The sequence below is a fragment of the Neovison vison genome, chromosome X, assembly GCF_020171115.1.
Source record: "Neovison vison isolate M4711 chromosome X, ASM_NN_V1, whole genome shotgun sequence".
Lineage (NCBI taxonomy): Eukaryota > Metazoa > Chordata > Mammalia > Carnivora > Mustelidae > Neogale > Neogale vison.
In genome coordinates this window covers 130,263,503-130,287,444 of record NC_058105.1, presented here as the reverse complement: position 1 = coordinate 130,287,444, position 23,942 = coordinate 130,263,503, and the positions used below count along the sequence as shown (strand labels likewise).

At 53.4% G+C, this 23,942-nt stretch overlaps 1 protein-coding gene across 1 annotated transcript in view; it reads left to right on the top strand.

The window, feature by feature from the left end:
- CD99 (CD99 molecule (Xg blood group)) overlaps positions 1 to 23,942 on the top strand; it is a 53,521-nt gene that overhangs the window by 17,333 nt on the left and 12,246 nt on the right. The window contains exons 2-7 of the mRNA XM_044234767.1: positions 1,890 to 2,151; positions 19,600 to 19,632; positions 20,058 to 20,099; positions 21,246 to 21,293; positions 21,965 to 22,033; positions 23,630 to 23,674. Of these exons, the coding sequence (XP_044090702.1) occupies positions 1,890 to 2,151; positions 19,600 to 19,632; positions 20,058 to 20,099; positions 21,246 to 21,293; positions 21,965 to 22,033; positions 23,630 to 23,674 (499 nt within the window). The remainder of the gene's footprint in view (positions 1 to 1,889; positions 2,152 to 19,599; positions 19,633 to 20,057; positions 20,100 to 21,245; positions 21,294 to 21,964; positions 22,034 to 23,629; positions 23,675 to 23,942) is intronic.

Sequence of the window (23,942 nt, the reverse complement as noted above, 5' to 3'; positions counted from 1 at the left end):
AATGAATTAGAAAGAGACGCATCCAAGTCACCTGTCTGTATGAAAATAAATTAAAAAAAAAAAAAAAAACACAAAAAAACCAGCCTGAAAGCCTGGCTTTTAGTTCCCGTGACCGTGCCCATCTGGAAGAGCTGGTGACGGGGACCTAGCCCCTTGGGGATGAAAGGAGAACCCAGGCTGGAGAGTGTTCTGGAATGCTGACCATGGTGTGGATAGGGAAGTCTCAGCCCTGCTGCATCCCAAAGGAGTGAGGTTAAACATTGTCTGGGTTGAGGTTTTAGGATGAACAAGGGGGCGGAGGACAGGGCTGAAACGGACCATTCCATGGGCAGGGGAGAGGTCTTTGCCTTTTGACTTTGGTCCCAAACAAACAACTGGCTGACCTGCCTCAGGGTGCCAAAAGGGCTGCCGCAGCTCCGGCATCCTGTTGCTGCTCAAGAAGAGCCTCCTGGGGGCCCTGGCCCAGGGTCCACATGCTACACGGGCTGCCAGGCTGTGGCCGGGGAAGGGGGACGTGCACATTGGCTTCGTGGGGGGGTGAGTCAAGGCTGCACGGGGAAGAATGGAGAAGCCGTATCTAGGGGGAATGGGTGCATGGGGACAGAGGGCAGGGGGTCTCTGTCAGAGCCCGTTGACTTCAAAGGTTGATTATTGCATTTTCCGGAGAAAGGACTGCATGATCTTTCTACCTCTGGCACCGCGGTCTTACGGTGGTGGGGTTCTTGTTGGCCGATGGAAAACGGGACACCTCCAAGCGTCCAGCCCGATATGGCCAGACCGTTGCCTTTTTAAGTTAAGTGTCCCTGCATTTGCCCTAGGCGCGCCCCAGGGTGCTGTCTGGCCTGCCTTGTGTCTGTCTGGACCTGGTAGGTGGCGGTAGGTGGACAGCAGCTGGACAGGTGTCCCTATGGCCGGCGGGCAGGAGGGGCCCTGACTCTTGCAGGGTTGAGGAGAGGGCTGGAGGTGGGGTGGAGCTGGCCCATAGCCGGATAGGGTTTGCAGGGTAGAATGCAGGAATCTGACTCAGGGATTTTTCTCCCTCTGAGATGTTCTGTTCTCTGAAGGAATATTTTTTTCCCTGAAATGAAGCTAACATTTCAGGGAAAAAAATATTGATGGTCTGGGACAGGGACCAGCCCCAAGCCTGGGTCTGGGCTGTGGCCAGAGACCCAGCTGGACGCCAGCACCACCTCCCCAGGGGCGAGGGAGGGGTCTCGTGCCTCTCCCTGTCTGCGTGCCCAGCCCCCAGCTTGGGGTGAGCAATGCTTCGGAGGCTCCTCCCAGGGAGGTCCTTGTAGAGGCTGCGGGCTGGGGCGCTACCCTGCGCCCCCCAAGCCCCCACCCCGGCTCCGGGCTCTGTCAGTTCAGACCGGACTTTGGGATGGGACTGGGAGCTGCCCGGGGCCAGGGAACCACGGTTCCTGGGAAAGGACAGCCTTTCACTCGGCCTCCCTTCGAGGGGGCACGCGTCCCCGTTAGGAGTTAGAGGCGGGGAGGGGCCTCTTCCGCGTTCTTGGGGGCGCGGATCCCGTTAGGGGCCCGACACATTAGGAGGGGCCTCACCTTCTGAGTAGGGAGTGCCTGGCTTGCTCCCCTCGGGGCCGCCCTGGGGTGGTTAGGACGGGTAAGGGGCCCCCACTTTCTGAATAGGGACGGGGTCACTTGCTCCCTTCCAGGCCGCCCTGGGGTGGTTAGGGGCGAGCAGAAGGCCCCCACTTTCCTGATAGGGAGGGGTCACTTGCTCCCTTCTAGGCCGACCTGGGGTGCTTACGCCCGGTATGGGGCCCCCACTTTCCGAATAGGGAGAGGGTTATTTGCTCCCGTCAAGGCCGCCCTGAGTAACCAGGCCTCCCCCGCTTTTCCACTCCCTTGCGCTGGGCCCGCCCCAGAGATGTCCCCGGACTGCGGGCGGGGCGAGCGGAGGCCAGGGCGGGGCCACAGGGCGCCCCCACCGACCTCTCCCTCCGCCGGCCCCGCCCCGTGGGCCCTCCCGCAGCGGCAGCCGCAGCCGCCGCCGCCGCCGCCGCCCCCCGCTGCCCGCGCGCCGCACTCCGGGACGGTTCCTGCGCCGCGCCGGGCGCACCATGGCTCCCCGGGCCGCCGTCGCGCTGCTGCTGGTCGGCCTGCTCGGCACCCTAGTGCCCGCCCGGGGTGAGCGATTTGGAGGGCCTGGTGGGGGCGGGGGGCGGGCGGAGTGCTCCGGCGGCGCCGGCCGGCCTGGGGACGACCCGCACACGGCCGCGCGCGCCGGGACCCCAGGGAGGGCCTCGGGGGGCGCCCTACGTGAGGCGGGCCTCAGGGGACGCCGCGGGGACCCCGGGTCCTCCTCCCCGCTCGGCTGGACGCGCCGTGCCCGCCGGTAGCCAACGCCCCAAACGGGCGGCCTCACGGCGTTCCAACTTTTTTCCGGGGCGGGTTTGGACTTACTCCAGGGGCGAAATGCCGCGTGTGTTTTCCAAGTCAGCAACTCCCGTAGTTGGAGGCGCTCGCGGGAGCCGCTGGTTTTGGGTGCTTGCACGCGGGACACTTCTCAGGTGTCCCCGGCCCCGCGTGTGCGCCCCTGCTCCCCTGCAGCGGCCGGAGCCCCCCACCCCTTTCTGGCGCACCCCGGGCCGCTGTCTTTGTTGGTGCGCGGGGAGCCACGCCCTGCGTTCCGGGCCTAAATTTGGAGTCTGCTGTGCAGCCTGCGCGCCCGCGGAGCGGGGGGGGGGGCCCTTGAGAGCAACTCGGAGCTTTGGACAAGTTCAGAAACACGGTGTGCTCAAGCCTCAGGGAATGGGGCGCTCGCGGCGCGCGTAGGGAGGGAGAACGCGGTTTCAGCGCACTGTGCGTCGGCTCCAGTGGAGAATTCAGAAAACACAGAAGTTGTTTCAGGATGAAGGGAGGCTTGGGGACCCTCCCCTGCTCCACCTCGACCCCCCACTTTCCGCGCACGCAGCCCGCGCCTGTTTCTGGCTGCTGCCTGCTTTCCTGTTGCTTACCTTTAAAGGGGAAGTTGCCGTCCTATTTCTCCCTCTCTGTCCTTTCAAGAGGAGAGCTCCGATTTTTTAAAATTTTTTATTTATTTACTTATTTTTTGCTGGGCATGACATTTTGGAAACTTTCCCCACCTGACGGTTATTGATTTCCCTTGCGCCCCCCCTTCCCCTAGGACCCACCCGGGGGAGGGTGGCCAGACTGTTGAGTGGACAGTCCGGCGCCCGGCAGAAGAGTTTCAGGACGGGTCTGCTCCAAGGTGTCCACTCCTTGTTTTGCAAACAGGAGTCATGGCGGGAGGCCTGCGTGGGGCTGGGGACTTTCCCTCTATTGGAGGGGCCTCCAGCTCTGCACTAAGGACTTGAGTTTTGAATGCCTGGCATCCCGGTTGTTTTGGGGGAGGATTTGTGAGTTCATGTGGGGGCTTTTGGAATGGGCCCCGGGGGCCTCTGGTGGCTGTAGGGGGAGATTAAGCCTGGTGTATGGGGGGAACATCTTGGGACACTTCACTACCTGGCTGGGAGGGCCTGGCATGGCTCTCCAGCTTCTCTCTTCCGGAAGAAATGTCCTCTTTTCCTTGGCTCTGGCTGGTCCAGCAGAAACGGGTCTGGCCCGCCCCCTCCCCATATGGTTGTCTTTCTATATGTTTGTTGGCATCACATCTGCGCAGAGGAGTGTGCGAGGGTTCCATGGGCGTGGGGGTGTGTGTGTCTTCTGAAGCTTTCATGAGCCCCTTCTGTGGGTAGGGTCTCAGGGCCGTGGATCAGGAGTGGTTCTTGTTCCTTAGGACCGGACCATCCTTGGTGGTGGCGGGGCTGGAGGAACATCTAAACACACACCCAGGACACTGGGCTCCAAGAACCCGGACAGTGTCCTACTTCAAGAACCCGGTGGGCCGTCTTGGCGAGCCGCGTGGGGGCTCTCTGGTCGGGGTCTGCCTCACAGATCTGGGCCAGCCTCTTTCGGTTCTTGGGGCCCCACAAGAGTCCTTTTGTGATTTGTTTCTTAGAAAAACCCATGGTATGATTGTCCGGGAAATTACCTGATTTGTATCCAGATTGTGCGGGGCAGTTCCAACATGGGGCAAGATTTTACTGAAATTCCTGGAGGCAGCGGAGGGGGGCAGGGAGGCGAGGGGAGCCAGCCTCACCCCAACAGCAGAGAAAGGAGGGAAGGATGGGCCTTTAGTACCCGTTGATCTTTTCAAGGGTGCAGACTCCCCCTGCATACACGCACGCCTTCGTATGGGATCCTTTTGGGGTTCGGGGCAGGAACCAGCAGTTCCAAAGATACAAATGCATTTTTTTTTTTTTAAATCAGGAAAGTGCTTTCCATTTGCTGAAGGTCAGAACACACTTTCCTGTAGAAATAGGTGTTTCGCGTGGTTTGCATAGTGGCTGTGGAGCCTGGGGACAGACCTTTGCTTTTAATGGCACAGGACAGATTTCAAAGTCCCGAGCAGGGACCCAAGGGCTCTCTGGGTTCCTGGCTTGCTCCTGGGATTCCCAGGGGGAACGGAGGGAAGGACGGAGGAGATGTAAAGGGGCATTTCACCTTTCATAGAGCTGGGCTTTCCCCACCCCTGGGATACTTGGAAATGCCTGGGGACATTTTTTCTTTTTTCTTTTTTAATTTTTTTTTTTTTTTTTTTTTTTTGAGTTGGGACAGCTGGCGGAAGGGGTACACGGGCAGGTGGTACCTGGACACCAGACACTCTCAGCACCCAGCCTTGCACAGGACATCCTTCCCCAACCCCAGAATCAGGCAGCCCCCAATATCCAAAGCCAGTTTGGGCTTGGTGTCTCGGTTTCCTGATGACGGCTCTGCTCTCTGCCCCCTGGGTATGGCTTTCGGGTTTGGCTTTCGTGGTCCCGCCTGTTTCCCTGCCCTCCTGCCCTTTGGGCTCTGATAAAATTTAATTGCACTTTGTGGACCTCCCTGCCTGGGCCCCTTTTTTCCGTTTTCAGTTTATGAGGCTAACGCCTTTTTTCTTTTCTTTTTTTTCTTTTTTGGCATGTCGAGATAGGAAAGTACTTCAGATTTTTTTTTTCTTCCATCTGGATGACATCTTGGCTGCCTGTTCTCATTTAGAGCAGAATGGGGCTCTTAGAGCAGCACAGTGAGTTCGATGGGAAGGGGTCCCAGCTCGATTTCGTGGATGGAAACGGCCCTTTTTCTTGGCACGTGGCTTCCCCACGGGACCCTGAGTACCACAGTCATGGGTGTCATGGTGTTCCCCCCCCACCCCGAGATTTTCCAATGCACGACGACTTCTTTTAGAGGGAAAAGAATCGAATGGGGCTTATGACATCCAGACGGGGTTCAGCTCCAAGGCGGATGTGTGTTTGGAGGCTCAGAATTACTCAGCCTTCCCCAGGGGGTGCCTGGGTGTGTCAGGGAAGTTGATCTCAAATCAGGTCTTGATTTTGGGATTGTGAGTTGGAGCCCCCCTCTTAAAAAAAAAAAAATCGGTAACGTTGTGGCTCTACTTGGGATCATTCGGACGCCCAGAGACTGGAGGATGCCCAGCCTTTGCGGAGGTCGGAGAGACACACGGGACTGCAGACATGTCCCTCTGTCCTCACGTGCTTTGTTTTAAGGTCTGGGCGTCTGTCCTAGGTCAATCGACCTCCTCTGGTCCTTTGCTGATCCTTGCGACGGACCATGAAGCGTGTGTTTCAGGGAGGGATCTCCAAAAGTCCTTTTAGGGGCAAGGGGGATATGAGTGGTTTGGGAAATGCTTTCTGCACGCAGAGGTGCGTTTTCTGAACATCGGGGAAGGACACACCCTTGAACGAGAGTTGATGGCCTCTACTGAGTCTTGACCTCCGACCTTACGGAAACCGGTCTTGCCAGCTCTTTCCCGGGGCTGTTATTTGTGAGGGAAATCAGGCCTTCCCTTATGTTCCTCCGGTATTTTCAGAGGGGACTATTGTTTTTAATTTATTTTCTCCGTGAACCCTTACCATCTAGAGAGCCCATAACACACAGGGCCTCTGCCCCCCCCCACCCCGCCCCCGTGAGCAGCTGTGAGGATTCAGGATTCTGTGAGGTCGCGTCCACGGTGCTCTGGGAGAGAAGGTCGCACGGACTTCCGATGATCTTGCTGGTGCCATGGTGCTTGGAGGCATTGGGTGGTTCACCATCCTACATCGGGGCACTCTTTCCCGTGGGGGCCAGTGTCTGGGGGTGACCGATGGACCCTCGCCAAAGTTCGCGTTGTATTTAGGGAATTTGTAGTATCTTTCACGGGTCTAGAGAGGCGACACTTCCTTTTTTGAATTTCTTGTCCTTCCCCGGCCCAGTGGTTAGACCAGTTTGGGCAGATGGCCCTCGGGTGTGTTTCAGCGTTGTTGTCTCGGAATGACTCAAAGATGCCACTATCCCTCACGAGCTCTTGCTATTCTCTCTAGCCGGATCATGAAAAATCCCCTAAACAGGAAACCAGATGCTTCCTCCTTCCTCCCCCACTCTGATGGAGGTGGTCCTAAGCCGAAAAACCCGGGGCGTGTTCCTGCAGCAGTAACTCAGGATGCACTGATGGGCCCAGAGTTCCGCGTGCCACCGGCCGCGTGGACAGAAGAAGAAAACTCACTAGAAGCAAAAGCAGCCCTGTGTCCCGCCAGGAGCCAGGCCGAGTGAGCCCCCGGGAGCCCTTTGAGCCCCCGGGAGCCCTTTGTTCCGTTTCTCTGCGTCTGGGTGGCCTGAGGCAAGATGTAAAACGGATTTGTTGTGGTGAAAAAATAATGAATACTGTTTTTCTGAAAATAAATAAATTGAAAAAAAAAAAAAAAAAGAAAAAGAAAAACGGACTTGTTGCCCTGGAAGGGAGGCAGCAGCGTCCCAAAGTACTTGCCGATCCAAACCCGGTGCGAATCACGTTCCTCACCGTTCCTTTTCTGCGCTTGGAAGTTTTGGAGAAGTGCCGCCCCCCCCCCCCCCCCCCCCCCCCCCCCCCCGTGTTTTTGGATACATTACATTGTATCAGGAACTTTGCAGAGAGCAACATAGTTGCAGCGAGGCAGTGCTTTCTGTAACAATGTAATTGTTTGTCCTTACGTGAACCGCCCTCCCCAGGAAGGGGGCTCAAGGAGGGGCGTGCTGCGTTCCCATGCTTTGGAAGGCATTAGTCATCTGGAGACAGTGCGGCCAGAGATTTCTGGCTGCCTGTGTTCAGCGCTGCCATTGCCACAGCCCCCGTGTGCTGGTCCGATGGCTCCCTGGCGGGCGTTAGGGCGTGCCGTGTGGACGAGGCATCCGTGCACTGGGGCGCCCCGTGGACCGGTGTTGTACGTGGACAGAGTATCAGTTGTTGATGTTGTCTCGGGGGCAGAGGGTCCCGGGGGCACGTCGGGTCTGTAAATCGTGCGAGAAGCCATCTACGGCACGAGCCCTTCTGAGGCTGTCCACTGTCTTCTCTTGGAGGAGGGCATGGGTTCTGTGCTCAGCGCGAACGGAAATGGTGGTATTTGCCCCAAACTCCGTGCAGAGTGCCCACCCCAGCGTACCCCAGCAGGAGGAAGGGAGACGGCAAGGGGAGCAGTTGGCTCTTGGAGGCAGAGCAACACGGTGTGGCGGGAAAGGACTGATGGGCTGGGGTCTCACGGAGCAGGAGGTCGTTGTGAACAGCCGCGTGTCACTCGGGCTGGATGTTGTGGGAAAGGTGAGGCCGTGGACCCTGCCTGCTGGGGCACTTGCTTAAGGACTCGTGGCCTGGCTGGAGTGAGGTAGCCCTCGAAAGGGTGAAGGTTAGGGTTAGGATATGGTGGATGGATGGATGGATGGATGGATGGATGGATGCATAGATAGAAAGACAGACAGATGGACAGATAGAGATGATGGATGGATGGATGGATGGATGGATGCATAGATAGAAAGACAGACAGATGGACAGATAGAGATGATGGATGGATGGATGGATGGATGGACGGATGCATAGATAGAAAGACAGACAGATGGACAGATAGAGATGATGGATGGATGGATGGATGGATGGATGGATGCATAGATAGAAAGACAGACAGATGGACAGATAGAGATGATGGATGGATGGATGGATGGATGGATGCATAGATAGAAAGACAGACAGATGGACAGATAGAGATGATGGATGGATGGATGGATGCATAGATAGAAAGACAGACAGATGGACAGATAGAGATGATGGATGGATGGATGGATGGATGGATGCATAGATAGAAAGACAGACAGATGGACAGATAGAGATGATGGATGGATGGATGGATGGGTGATAGATAACTAAGTAGACACACAGATACATAGATACACACACAGGCAGGCAGACAGAATGGATGGACAGACAGACATCTGGGTGATAGATGCGTAGCTGAGAGAGAGGCCTCAGCCTGTCCCGAGGGGCTCCCAGGTGGAGGTGTACACGTGTCCTTTTTCTGAAAGCAGCCGCACTCATCCCAGGGAATCCTAAGCCTCTCACCACGTGACAGATGGGTCAGCATCGCTGCATTCGGGCAAGAGGGACCTGGCGTGGAGTTGGGAAAGGCACCCGGGAGTGGGGATGCCAGAGAGGAAGATGAGCCGAAGCCTGGCATCGTGGGTCTTGCTACAGGGCAGGAAGCTTCCGTCTCTACCTCTTGGGAGGCCAGTGCTCCCTCCCCTGAGGTACCAGCCCTGAATCTCTCTTCAGGTTAGCTTGTGTAGGTAACAGCTTCTGAACCAGGTCCCTCTGGTTGGACCCGTGGTGTCTCCACTGCTCTGTATCTGGAACTTCTCATTATTTTCTCCTCAGCTTAAGTCTCCTCCTTCGTTCTTATCTTTTGTGATGTGGCCATTTGCTCCGACTCTCAGATGGAAGAACCACCCTTCACTCCTGCCATCGCCTTCCTCCTGTTTTCCATCTGTTAACCAAATCCTGTTCGTTTCAAGTTCTGAATCTTTCTTGGTTCATGCTCCTGTCACTATTTCTGCCTTTTCTTCCTTTTTTTCCCCTTTCAACCTTCCTTCCTTTCTTTCTTCTTTCCTCTTTCTTTTCTTGAGTTGCACCCTCACCTCAACACCTTTCTTGGATGCATGGAAGAGCCCTTACCTACATTCTTCCGTGGCCTTTTCAGGCACTTTTAGGAGGGCGGTGGGGACTCCTTTTCAGGATACTTCATGGTTTACTGCCCAAGATAAAACACATAACGTTGCAGGGGAAGCTGGTTTTACTAAACCAATTGTTTAGGGTTCAGGTGGAGAAGATCCCAGGCTCAGCGCTGCTCATTCTCCTGCTCACCTCCCTCCTCTGCTCTCTGTCCTGATGCCTGAGCTGCCGTTGTAATTCCACCCCTGCTCAGGAACCCTCAGTGGCCAGTGGAGGCCCAGATCCTAGGTTTTTGAGCCTGGCCCCAGAGCAGGGTCCCTCAGGAGCTTGGAGAAATCACTCTTGTCCAGGCCTGCCTGTGTCATTGGATTGATGTTGCATAGCAAGACCTGGGCCTCAGGGCCACTGGGCTAGTAGGAGCTCTCTAGGTGATGCCGTGTAGACCACAGAGGGAGTTCCCTCTCCTAATAATGTGGCTTGATAGGGAAGCACAGGAGCTTGTCCTGTATTGAGTGAAACCTAACTCCATATAGACAAGAACTCCGAATCCTGATAGTGAACTGGATCCAGGATCAGTGACTGAGGCCTCTTCAACAACCCATGGATTCCATGTTCTGTCCACCCATCTGTCTGTTCATCTACCCACTGTCCACTGTTCTATGTGTGCATCCATCCACCTGCTCATATACTATCCATCCATCCATCTGTACATATATGCACCCATATATCTGTACAGCTGTCTGCCTGTCCCTCCATCCATCCATCCATCCATCCACTCACTCACCTATCCATGCATCCACCCATCCATCCATCCATCCATCCATCCATCCATCTGTCCGTCCATCCATGCATCCACACATGCCTCCATCCATCCATCCATCCATCCATCTTTCCATCCACTCACTCATCCATCCATCCATCCATCCATCCGTCCGTCCATCCATCCACTCACTCATCCATCCATCCATCTGTCCGTCCATCCATCCATCCTTCCATCCACTCACTCATCCATCCATCCATCTGTCCGTCTATCCATCCATCCATCCACTCATCCATCCGTCTGTCCATCCGTCTATCACTCACTCATCCATCCATCCATCCACCCCGTCCGTCCATCCATCCACTCACTCATCCATCCATCCATCTGTCCCTCCGTCCGTCCATCCATCCATCCACTTACTCATCCATCCATCCGTCTGTCCGTCCATCCATCCATCCATCCATCCACTCATCCGTCCATCCGTCCATCATCCATCCACCCACTCATCCATCCATCCATCCATCCGTCTGTCCGTCCATCCATCCATCCATCCATCCACCTGTCCATCCATTAGTTTATCTGCTCACCCATGCTTTATCTATCCCCCATCATTTATTTATGACTAACACCAATTTTTTCCTTTTAGTTAGGTTTATGTATAGCTCTCCTCTCTCTCCATCCACCCATTCATCCACCCTCTCATCCATCTCCCCACGTACCCACTCGCCCGTCCGTCTGTGCACGCACCCACACCCCCAGCCACCGGCTCTCACGTGTGCCTTCACCCGGCGTAGATTGAATTCCCAGTGGTATCTGTATTCTGTCTCTGCCGTGTGCTGGGGTCCCGAGAAGAAATACCTGGTCCCCGTCCTCTGTTCTCTGGCAGGGGAGAGACAAGCAAGGTATCTCTTCTGGTGCAGTGTTGCGAAGGGGGCGGGGACCACTCTGCCCCAGGGGGTCATGGGCACCAAGTTTCCACGAGCAGACAGACCTTCAAAGCACAGGAAGCCTGACAAAGCGCAAAGAGGTCTTTTTAGGCTGGGGAGCATGGCTTGCAGAAAGGAAGCCTAGGTGTGTGCGATCATCTGGGGGGTGTCTGGAGGAGGAGAAGAGAAGACAGAAGCAGTGATGAATGCCGAAAGAACGTAGCTTATTTCTGGCTGTAGACCAGCCTGCAGTGGGTACGTGATCGGCAGCCCCAGTGCCCAGAATGTGGGTTTCAAACTCCCCGGGTGGGTTTTGAGCAGGCAGGTCAGTGTGAACGCGTCCCTGAATCCCAGCCCACAAAATTCCTGGTTTAATTCACCGGGACCTTGAGCTGAGCGTCCGGGTTTATGAAGTCACGCAGGGCTGGAGCTGAGAAGCCGTCTGTGCACGCCGTGGTGAGGAAATACTTCGATGTGCTCAGGAGGAGGGACAGAGCGCTTCCCAGAGGAGGCAGCATTTTCTCGGAGCTTTGAGGTATGAATAGGAGTTCTCCAGGTATGGAAAGAAGGGATTAGCCCGTACTGCCAAGGAGAAGATCCACATGAAGGCCGTAGGTGCCCTAAATGCGTGGTTCTCACTCCTGGGTTTGTTTTTTGGGGAAGCGTTTAAAGTTTTGAGGAACACACAGCCTCCTGTGTTAGACACCGCAGGACCTCCTGGGCTGTTTGAAGCGAAATACAGTGCATTCCCCATATTCACGAATCCCGTATGTGTGCGTTTGCCTGCCTGCCGACATTGATTTGGCACTGCCAGATGAATACCGTCCGTGTTCAGGGACGGGTGCAGAAGCGTAGACGGTCCGATCCACCGGCCAGTCTCCAGGTTGTCCCCAAGTGTCCTGTTTGTGGTCTGTGTGAGGACACGTTCTTTTGCATTTTTGCGTCCTGTGCTCGGCCACGCTGACGAATAAACAACACAGATCCAGGACGGTCTGTTTAAGCAGAAACACGCAGAAAGCAAGGTCCTGCGTGGACGCCCTGGGGAACACATGACCCACGGCGGTGGGGTCGTAACCCCGTCCATCCGTAGGAGCGAAGATGGAGTATCTGTGCATTCAACATCCCGGACGGCGGAGAGAATGTCACCTCCCTGACCTGTGAGGATGGACTGTAATTAATTAACAGAACGGGCGAGTCTGTTCTGCAGCCTCGGGCCAGTTTCCAGAGCCGCCAAGGGCTCCATGAGCTGACAAGAGTTTGGGATCATCTCATGGGTCCTTTGGGGCCAGCCCAGGTGGGCCAGCAGGGCCCTGTGGGAAGGGAGCACCGTTGGGGAGGTGGCTGGGTTCGGAATGGGGGCTTCTAGTCTGGTTTTGGAGCTTGCCCTTTGGGAAGCAATGCCTTGGCTTCTTGGAGGGGAGACAGTGGACGTCTCTGGGGGAAAAGAGGATCCTGCAAGGAGCCCCAAGCACTGGGCAGACAGCAGAGGGTCCCGGCCAGAGGGTGTCAGAAAGGCAGATGCACGGATGGCAGCCTGGTCTGTCAGGAATGTGTTGGTACAGGCAGACTCGGGGACCGTCATGGTCCCCAACACCACCCCACAGCCTCACCATATTCCCAAGCTTGGTGCACAGCTTGGCCTACCTTTCAGGGCCGTCCCCAGAGAGATGCCGAGAAAGACCTTTCCCCTCCCCTCCACCGTGTCGTAGACTTACATGAAAGGACTTGAGAGCATCCCAGCCCCTGGGGAAGATGATCCCGCGTGGGACGGAAACAGGGAACAGAGTTGACGTGAGCCGTCGGGGTGCCCATGGTACCCAACACCGTCGTGGCGCTGAGCTTGGCTCCTTTTTGTGGCCAAGAACGCTTGCAAGGGCAAGCGCCATGCCTTGGGTTCACGGACACATATGTGCAGCCCGCGTTTTTGTGTACGCGTGTCCATCCGGTGTCGTGCCGTCCTGTGTCTTGGGGAAGCTGGACCCCGGACCAGCACCATCCCGCAACCTGGAGGACTCGAACCATCCGAGGCGCCTAGATGGCAAGGTCGGTTTAGCGTCAGGCTCGTGGTTTTGGCTCATGTTGTGATTGTGGGTCGTGGGATGGAGTCCCGTGTCGGCTTGAGAGTCCCTCTCCCTCTCCCTCTGCCCCTTCCGTGGGCCCTCCCTCTGTCCAAAATAAATCTTAAACTGGGAAGGGCGGACCCTGCGATGCCGCGTCTGCAAAGGGCAACGGAGTATTTGTGAAGCGGTTCCCGTCTTGCCTCCCGAAACACGAGGGCGTTCTCAGTATCGAGAGATACGATGTAATCAGGTGGCATTCGTGGCCACGATGTCTGTCATCCTCCTGACCTGCAGGGCTTGGGACGAGGCCGACACCTCCGTGTGTCCCCACGCCCTGGGCTTTGTGCCGCCGTGTCCGTCCTGTGGAGGGGACCCCGTCTCCAGCCTCCAGGAACCTGGAGACCGGCTGCTCAGGGGCATGCCACGTGACCTGGGGTGGGGGAGGTCTCTCTCACGGAAAGCCTTTCCCCGGTGGTGGCAGACGTGGCACAGAGCATGGACGGCCCCTACGGCTCTGTCTTTCGCAGGTGGTTGGGCTGCGGGGACCCTGGCGTTTCCACCGACAGCACCGGACCGCGGTGCCTTGGGGAGGGCTCTGCGCTCTTCCCACTGTCCGTGCAGACTCCTATGTTAACTGGAAAGCCCCAGGGGCATCGCAGGCTTTTCCTACATTTGTTCTTCTGGTGCACCCCCGAGAAAACATCTTAAATGGGAGCGTTGGCCTCACTGCCTCCTTGGTCTTTGTCCTCTCGTCTTTCCGTGACTTATTTTATTTGTGTACGTGTTTGTCTCTGTATGTTTGTGTCTGTGATTTGCAGATGGTGTGTGCAAATTGGAAGATTTGCACTTTGTCTAAATTGCATATTTTATTGTATAATTTATTGGGAATTGTGTAATTCCCAAAATGATATAATTTATTGGGAATACGTGTCATGTATTCCTATTCTCATTCTATTTCTATAATTGTATTTACATGCTTATATAGATTATATGCTCTGTATAAATTATAACGTGTCAGTACGTAAAACGCGGGTCTGTACTTGATTCCAAATCCTGTTTCCATCCTGTGACTTATTTCTGTTTTGCTTATAGGGTTTATGGGTTTGTGTGTGTAAATTATACACAACATAAATTCCAATTGCTATAATGGGTTACGATTACATTTTGTTTCTATTCTGATTTTACTTCTACAACTTATTTGTGTCTTATCTTACATATTTATTTATATAATTTATAACTTCCGCATAGAATTATAAATTACATGATTTAGTTTCTATGACTCATCAAAATATATTGTTCCTATTCTAATTTCTATAACGTGCTTATATTTTTAATATAACTAATCTATAGTTTTTATAAGTCTGTGTATGTTATATGATTTCCAATTTCTATCATTTGTTATTAAAACATATAACAATTATATAAAATTATTGTATATGTAATTTGTTCTGAATTTACATGATAACTTATTCCATATTCTATATATGTGTAAATATATATAATTTATTCCATATATATAATTTATTCTAAATATATGTCTGAAATTCTATATTCTATATAGAATTTTATATTCTGTATATGTAAAAGTCTGTAGTTTATCCCAAATACATATTTATAATTTATTTTATATTCTATATAGAATTGCATATTCTATATATTTAAACATATATATATTTAAACATACAGAATTTGTTCTGAATATACATCTATAAGTTTTCTATTATGTATTCCTGTAATGTATAAGCTCCTTGTATGGAACCTGTCTTTTGTCATTTCTGTCATTTAGTTTTATGCAAATCTCCATCCTGCTTTGTATCTCTGCAATGGTCCATTGTTGTGGTAGAATTTCAGAGAAACCCAGTTCAGGCTGGGTTGGTGAGATGGAGATTCAGGGGGGATGGAGACCTCGTGGGGGATGGAGACCTGGTGGGGATGGGGACCCAGTGAGGGATGGAAACTCAGGCAGGGGTGGAGACCCCGGGGAGATGGAGACCCAGTGGGGGATGGAGACCCAGTGGGGATGGAGACCCTCGAGGGGTATGGAGACCCAGTGGGGGATGGAGACCCAGGAAGGATGGAGACCCAGGAGGGATGGAGACCCAGTGGGTGGTGGAGACCCAGGGGTGATGGAAACCCAGTGGGTGGTGGAGATCCAGGAAGGATGGAGATCCAGTGAGGGATGGAGACCCAGTGGGTGATGGAAACCCAGGGGGGATGGAGACCCAGTGAGGGATGGAAACTCAGGCAGGGGTGGAGACCCAGGGGAGATGGAGACCCAGTGGGGGATGGAGACCCAGTGGGGGATGGAGACCCAGGGGGGATGGAGACCCAGTGGGTGGTGGAGATCCAGGGGGGATGGAGACCCAGTGAGGGATGGAGACCCAGGGGGGATGGAGACCCAGTGAGGGATGGAGACCCAGTGGGTGGTGGAGATCCAGGGAGGATGGAGACCCAGGAGGGATGGAGACCCAGTGGGTGATGGAGACCCAGGGGGGATGGAGACCCAGTGAGGGATGGAAACTCAAGCAGGGATGGAGACCCAGGCAGGGATGGAGACCCAGGGGAGATGGAGACCCAGTGGGTGGTGGAGATCAAGGAAGGATGGAGACCCAATGAGGGATGGAGACCCAGTGGGTGATGGAGACCCAGGGGGGATGGAGACCCAGGAGGGATGGAGACCCAGTGGGTGGTGGAGACCCAGGACGGATGGAGACACAGTGAGGGATGGAGACCCAGTGGGGGATGGAGACCCAGTGGGGGATGGAGACCCAGGAGGGATGGAGATCCAGTGGGGGATGGAGACCCAGGAGGGATGGGGACTCAGTGAGGGATGGAGACCCAGGGGGGATGGAGACCCTGGGGCATGGAGACCCTGGGGTGATGGTGATGGGTGGTGGAGATCCAGGAAGGATGGAGACCCAGGAGGGATGGAGATCCAGTGGGGGAAGGAGTCCCAGGAGGGATGGAGACCCAGGAGGGATGGAGACCCAGTGGGTGGTGGAGACCCAGGGGGGATGGAGACCCAGGAGGGATGGAGACCCAGTGGGTGATGGAGACCCAGGGGGGATGGAGACCCAGTGAGGGATGGAAACTCAAGCAGGGATGGAGACCCAGGCAGGGATGGAGACCCAGGGGAGATGGAGACCCAGTGGGTGGTGGAGATCAAGGAAGGATGGAGACCCAATGAGGGATGGAGACCCAGTGGGGGATGGAGACCCAGGAGGGATGGGGACTCAGTGAGGGATGGAGACCCAGGCAGGGGTGGACTCAGGAGCAGCCGCCCGCCCTCCTGCCCAGAGGTTTTGGGGACCACACGTGGCTCAGCCTGCGTCCCAGCAGGCCTGGCTGCGGCAGGTGTGGTGCCGTCAGCATGACTCACGTGTCTCTCCCTCCGGCCAGGGCCAGCCTCGCCCTACGTGACTCACCCCTGCGTGACTCAGCCCTGCGTGGCCCTGAGCATCTGCAGCTTTGAGGGCTGTTGGAGCCCACAGGGGTGAACGGGCTTCGTGCACCGTGATCTGCGTGTGGCTGGGACCGAGGAGCTACGTGCTTTGGTCACTGGACACGGGACCCGGGCTCCTGTCCTGGTGGTGATGATTGTCCCCGGGAGGCAGTATGGGGAGCGGCCGGCACAGGAGGGTTTCTGCCGGGAGCCGGGGGCCCCTGACGTGGTCGCCTGTGGTGAGACAGAGTCAGCAGTGCTGGACCGTGTGGTCAGAGAGTGTAGATTAGGTCAGGAAGAGATTGGGAGGGGGTCCAGCTGGCCGGTGCTCCTGGGTGTTGAATCATTGCATCTCCTGACTGTCCCTGTGGGGGCTCGAGCCGGTCACAAAGTGCGAGCGTCCCTTTTGCCAACACGGGCACAGTCTTGGCACAGCTGGCATCGGGGAACCCACACACGGGCAGGGCGGGGGGACGTGTCTTCGTGATTGAGCTCAGGGGGGACTTTCCGTGGAAACTGGCCCCTCCGTGCCCCTGAATGTCTGTCCAGCTCTGTGTGGGGAGCACTCCCTGGGGGTAGTCCCCGGGATTCTGTCATCTGTGGCGAGGCTGTGACTTTGTGACCAGGAAAAAGGGGGTCTCCAGGGGGCAGAGGGCAGGGAGAGCCCCGAGCTCTGGGATCCAGGCTGAATGGTCTCCGCCGAATGCCTGGGGGTCTTTGCCCACAAGGGAGGTTCTCACTCTAGGGCCGAGGGCATTCTTCTGGGGTACGCAGAGGGAGTCGGGGGGAGGCTGAGAAGGATGGAGTCTCCCTTTGCCCATCCGCCGTCAGACCTGCCCTTGGCTGACCTTGGGGTCTTGGGATGGCCGTGTCGGCCGTGGTCTATAGCAGAGAGTCCTGGACCAGAGCCACAGCAGACAAGGCAGCCCCAGTGGGGGCTGGAGGGCGATCGGAGAGCCTGTCCCCATCCCTGCTCGCTCTGCTCCTGCTGGGTTTGTGTGGGGGCTGCGGGGGGTCAGTGGAAAGGGTGTGCAGGGGACCCGTGGCCTCCTCGCAGCGGGGGCGGGGAAGGCTGTGCAGGACACGAGGCGGCGTTTTAGGGAGAGCGAGTTCCTGGTCTGGGGTTCTGGTGTCCACAGATATGGCCACGGGCTCAGAGACACAGGGTCCCGTGCAGTGCACACACACACGCCCGTAAGGCGTGCACGCTCACACAGAAGCACACACGCGAGTCCGTGGAGACAGCACTCTCGTTTGCTCTCCTCGTGGCGTCCGTCTGTCCGTCACCGTCCGCTCTCAGGAGGCAGAAATCACAGGAATTGGGCGTCGCACGGAAAAGTCCGTATTTCGTTCCCCTGCGTTGCCGTTGGCTTCTGAGCGTCGCCAAGAGCCCTGTCTGCGTCTCCGTGGTCCGCGTCCCCTCGTGGAACCCGTCCGGCTCCGGGGTGGACCCTCGGAGCCTCCCCGGGGCGCGGTGGAGGGAGTGGACGTCCGGGGACGCTCTCAGCACGGGCATGGCAGGTGACGCATGCGGGGGAACAGGTGCAGGTTCCTCTGTAAATACGGCCCGCGACGTGGACACCCGTGTGCGTTTATGTCCCGGCCAGCGGGGTCGGCGCCGTCGGGGAAACCCCACCTGCTGCCTCGGGGAGACCTGCCGCGTGCAGGACGTGGTATGATTGTGTGTGTTGTGTCTGGACCACGCGGGTGTAGACGGCGGGACTCCCAGGTCCGGGATCCTGAGTGCAGCCCACCGTGGGGCCGCTGGGGGTCGCGTGACTGTCGTGCCCAAGGCGCCGGCTTCTGCCTGTCTGTTGTTAGCACACTCGCAGCAACACATACACACGGACATGTGCACACGCAGATACACACCCACGCTCGACGCGGAGACACGTGCACGTACACACACACAGCTACCCACAAAACGTCCCGCGTGCGGGCTTCTCCGAAATGTCCTCACGTTGCCTTTGGTGCAGCCGGTCGGGGAACGGGCCCCAGGCCGTGGCGCGGAAACGGTGTCCGTCCAAACCCTCGGGACCCGAAAGGAGACGCGGCTCGTCTCCGCAGATGCCCCGGGGGGGTTGAGCGACCCCAGGAAGCTGAAGACACTTTCTGCGCTTTTCTGGGTCGTTCAGTGCGTTTGCAAGAAACGCAGGTTGGATGCGTCGTCGGGGACGTGGGTCCCAAATGGGGCTTTTCTGTCCGTGTGTGTGTGTTTTCGTCACGTATGGGATATCGTTAGTCATTACTGGAGGGGGGTCTGGTGTTCCTGAGGGACACGGGCAAAAGGACCGTATTTTCCTTCTTTAAAAATTGTTATACACATTTTTTAAAAATTCATACATGTTTTTAAAAATGTGTTAAAAATGGTTATACTCATTTTTAGAATGGTTATACACTTTTTAGAAGTTATTTAGCACATTCTAAAAAATTGCTATACACATTTGTAAATTGTTATACTTTTTTTGTTACACATTTTTTAAAATTGTTATGCACATTTTTTAAAATGGTTATACACAGTTTTTAATTGTTTTCATTGTATACATGCTTTTTTATGATTACACACATTCTTTAAATGGTTATACACATTTTTAAATTGTTCTACACATTTTAAAAATTATGCACATTTTTTGAAATTGTTATACATTTTTTAATTGTCATACACTTTTTTAATTGTTACACACATTTTGTAAATTGTTATACACATTTTTAAATTGTTATACACATTTTTAAATTGTTACACTTTTTTAATTGTTACACACATTTTGTAAATTGTTATGCACTTTTATTGCACACGTTTTATTAAATTGGTCTACACATTTTTTTAAATTGTTATACACATTTTAAAATTGTTATAACATTTTTAAAACTATTATGCACATTTTAAAAAATTGTTATGCTTTTTTTAATTGTCATATACTTTTTTATTGTTACACACATTTTGTAAATTGTTATATACATTTTTTAAATTGTTATACACCTTTTTCAAATTGTTACACACTTTTATTGTTACATTTTATTAAATTGGTCTACATATTTTTTAAATTGTTATACATTTTTACAGTTGTTACTTTTTAAAAATTATTATGCACATTTTTTATACACTGTATTTTTAATTGTTATGTTGCTAAATGTTACAATCACCAGCTGTTTCCGATGTAAACTGTCGTCTTACTTTTCCCCATCGACGTGAGCATGTCGAAGACATGAGACCTTCCGGCGTGTTCTACGTTTTCAAAACCAACTAAGTCTTGCAAACGTCCTGAAGTCCAGAAAAATTTCAGTCCCCATCTTTTTTAAAAAAAAAAATATTGCCGCCTTAATTTTTGCATGACTGTTTTCCTGATTCCTAACCGGACTCTCTGTCCTCGTAGGCCAAGACTTCGACTTGGCGGACGCCCTCGATGGTAAGTCCTGCGATTTACGATCCATGAGGTGACAGGGGTCGTGTTAGAATTGTGTCTCCAAATGGACAAGTGTTCCGTCTGAATGTCGGGAGTGTGTCTAGTGTGGACCCGTGAAGGGACTCACGTGGGGGGAGGAAAAGCCAGACGCCCTGGGTAGAGGGAGGAAACCTTCCCAGTGCCAAGACCCCGTTGCTCTTGGTCTCATCAAGGGCTACGTCCAGCATCAGGCTGTGTACCCGTCCATGGGGGTCCTGTAGGGCTCAGAATTCACGCTCCGGTCCCTGTGCACTGCCGGAGCCATGGGGGCTGTGTGTGGGGTGATTTGGACATTCTTCCGACTATTTTTGTAGCACCTGGGGCATCCTTGAGAGATGGTGCAGTTTCCCAGCCGCGGGTCTTGCTGATTCGATGTCTTTTCTCTCTAGACAGGGAGAAGGCCACGCCACCACCCAAGAGACCCAGCGCTGGTAAGAAGCCAACAGGCCTGGCGGGGCACAGCAGAGGACGTCTGCCGGACAGCTCTCTGGGATCGAGACGTAGACAACCACAGAGACAAGTGGTTTTGGGGCTCTGGGTGCAGACTGGTTCCTACCGGAGCCATGCTGTCGACGTTGGCCACCGGGTGCCATGTTTTTTGGGCAAGACGGAGGTCTGACAGGTCTTGGGGATGATTTCGGGTCGCCTGGACCGTGTGTGTCTGGAGGGCTCGCTCTGTGTCTGGATGTGCGTTGCACGGGAGAAGCACTTTTGGAGCTGAGATGCCGGTACAACCCGTGAGCAAACCCAGTCTCCGGCCTCTAGGACACACCTACCCGTTCTAGGCGGGGTTCCTTCCAAATGAAAGTCGGGAACCGGGAACAAGGGTCTGATCGTTGCTTCTTGGCCAACCAGATGTCAGAATCATGGAGGTCTGACCGCTGTTGTTTTTTTTAATTTGTTTTTAACGGAATAGGTTTGTTGAGGAACAGGGCTCCCCGGCCAGGATGTCCCATCAGGAGTGTAAGGGTAGCACCTGCCGTGTTCAGACCCCCGTCCTTGCGCGGCACGGGGGTGAAAAGGTTTTTGGATTAGAGATTGTTGAAAACCTGAATTGCCACCGTAGTTCGGTGCCTTGTGATGGGCAGATCTGCCAACGTCCCGCCAACGTAGCAGGAAATTGGAAAGGGGTCATAATACCAAGGAAACCATGATGGCAGCAGGAAGGGTCCCATCATTTTGTTGAGGGCATTCCGTTGTAGGTGCACACCTGCCTAAATCTGCGGCCCCGTTTCTGCATCCACCACATCATGTCTGCCTTACAGGGGAGGCTGGCCACGTGGGAGGCGTGATTTCGGACGGGACGGTAATGGCAAAGGATTCTTGGTGGGCAGAGGTGGAATCTGAGCTTGGCCTGCGTGGTGGCAGGGATGGGTACAGTTCCTTTTTGTGCGTTTTGCTTTGTCTCTTGGTCCTCTTCTCGGAGAGCTCAAGAATTTGGCTCTTCTGTTTGGACCCGGGTCAGTCTGGTATTCGCAGTCGTGTTTGGGGAGGTGGGGAGGCAGGGGCTCCTCCGTGGCTTAGGGAGCTGAATTCCTTCTTGGGTCTTTAGTGTTAACAGTCTGTTTCCCTTGTAGATGATGACGGGTTCAGTCTGGAAGATGCCCTCGGCGGGGAAGGACACAGTAAGTACCTTTGGGAAGTCTCCTGGGTGGCCGGCTTGGTTAGGGTCACCAAATTGATCATAGTTCCCAAGAACCTTGTGCCTCTCAAGTCAGAACCAGCTGTTACCACGAACACATGGAGAATGGTGTGTTGTTGTTGGCTTTTGTTGGGTTTCTGGTTTTTGCCTGTTTTTGCTTTTATTTAAAAAAAAATAAAAGGGCTTCTAGCCTTTGCAGTGGCATAAGGTTATTGTGAACACCCGTGCCAGGGCAAGTGACCGGTGCATTCACTCAGCTATAGTCCTACCCTTGCTGGAATGGTTTATGGCCGCCATATTGAAATTCTCAATAGGGTTTGAATGAGGGGCCCTACTTTTTATTTTGCACTGGGTTCCACGAATTCTGTATCTGGTCCAGGCACTTGCTTTAGTTTCTAACAAAAATTTACACAACTGTTGGAACGGTCCAGTTCTCTTGGAGGTAGGTAGGGCACCTGGATGACGATGGAAAGAAATGGGCTGGTGGCTGTGTTTAGTGGTCTCCACCAGGAGAAAACATCCGCTGCCCTTTGTAGGTGTTTGGGAAACCATCTGTAGGAAAATGGATGTGTTTTATTTCTTGTCTTTTGGGTTTTTTTTTTTTTTTTCTTGCTGACTCCTCACAAATGCAACACTTGTGTTTTTTACCAACAGATGACCCAGTACCACCGAATCCACCCAAACCTAAGCCTTACCCAAACCCCAACCAGCCGGGATCTTCTGGTAAGACCCCTTCCCTGAACGCACACCGTGCACTTCTCAGTGTATGGTGGTCTCCCCGTTGGCCAAAAAGTCGTCCTATCAGATCAGCGTAGCCTTCATGGGGGGGGGGCCTCCTAGGGACAAGGCCCTTCCCGTTTTCCAGGAGTGGGACATGAGTTCTTGAAAAGGTATTTTTGGTTTGGATTTGACTTTTTTGGTGGCATGTATTTCCGAAATTTAAGGAAATCTATTGGGCATGTCATGGCCACGTCTGGTTTCTCTTTTGTGCGTGGCTGGCTTGTGTCTCTGGTTCTGGGTTCATTTGAGGAAAACGGGCATGTCCTGCCTGGTCGAGAAGCCCACGTCACCCATGTACAAATCCTTTTTTCAGTCATTTATGATGAAAACATTTCTTCCCTTATTTTAGCCTTTGGGTATTTTTCGCAGTGGTTTTTGGCAAGTGGTCTTGGAATGTGTGTGCATGTGTGTGTGTTTTCCCCGTGGGATCTTTTATGTTCAAACGGCTCCCCTGCTTCTTGGTGGCTCTCTGTTTTTTCCTTTTAATTTAGCACTCACTGGGTTATTGTCTGTCATCCCTCTGGGGAGAAAGAAAAACCTCCCTTTATTGTCACTTGAATGGTTTCCAATGAGAAATCAATTTGCAGAGTGCCGACCATTTGCAAAATTGAGCTTTTTTGCTTTGGAATCCGTTTTCTGTCCTCCTTTCTCATTGCCGTTCCTATAAACGTTATTTCTAAATTGCTTTTGCTTGTTGGTGTTTGTTTCTGTGAATACGTTGTATGCCCATTATTTTTCTGCTTCTTTCTGGGATATGGGAATGAATTTCATAAGTCTTACCTCATGGGCCACTTAATGATGAATCCTTATTACCTGTTAATAACTTTGTCTTCATCGTTTAGTTTTTAATGAAAAGACATATTATTTGCAAGTGATCTTTAAATCAAATGTATTTTTTTATGTTTATATTGGCTCTTTCTTTCCAGTTTTCTTGTATTTGAATCATTGTGCCTTGGCTAGAAAACTGATATTAAATTTCATGACTGTTCATCAATGCATATGAGCATTTTTTTTTTCTTTTAACCCGTGAATATGACGAGATATACTGAACAATGTCTTTCTACAGAATACGTCCTTGACTTCCTGGAATAAACCATATTGAGTTACGATAGGTGTTGTTAAACTGATGCATTAAATCCGATGCGTATCAGCTAGCTACTGCTGCGTAACAAACCATGCATGAACCCAGTGTGCTTTAAAATTTTTTTTAAATTGTTGTGTCTCAGAGCGCCTGGGGGGCTCAGTCTGTTGGGCATCTGACTCTTGGTTTCAGCTCATGTCATGATCTCAACGTTGTGAGATTGAGTCCACCATCTGGGTCAGGGTCCACGTGGAGTCTGCTTAAGATTCTCTCCGTACCCTCCCCCTAACCCACCCCCGCTCATGCTCTTTTTCTCTCTCAGTCTCTAAAATACAAAAATGAAATCTTAAAAAAAAAATTGTTACGTATGTGTCAGCAAGTTTGGGGCCAGGCATGGCTGACCTCGACCCTCCTGACCGTTCCGGTACGGCAGGTGACATTGTGTTTTTGTCTCCTAGGTGGCTTTTCAGATTCCGATCTCATTGATGGAGCTTCAAATGGAGGTAGAGTTATGGGTTCTCTTTCTTCCCTATCACACACCTGCTGTACACAAGGATGTCAGGGTCTACAGTCTGACCCTCAGTGAAATCACAGTCAGTTGCTTGGAAATCTCTTCTCACCTCCCCCATTTGTAGATGCATCAAGGATGAGGACTGTTCAGACCTGCCCCACCAGGGCTGGTCCCCAGTTGCCGTGCTGATGGTTCAGGGAGCTGCCCGCCATATACATGGGGCTCCCTGCACCTTTCTCAGACATCTCCTGAACGCCCCA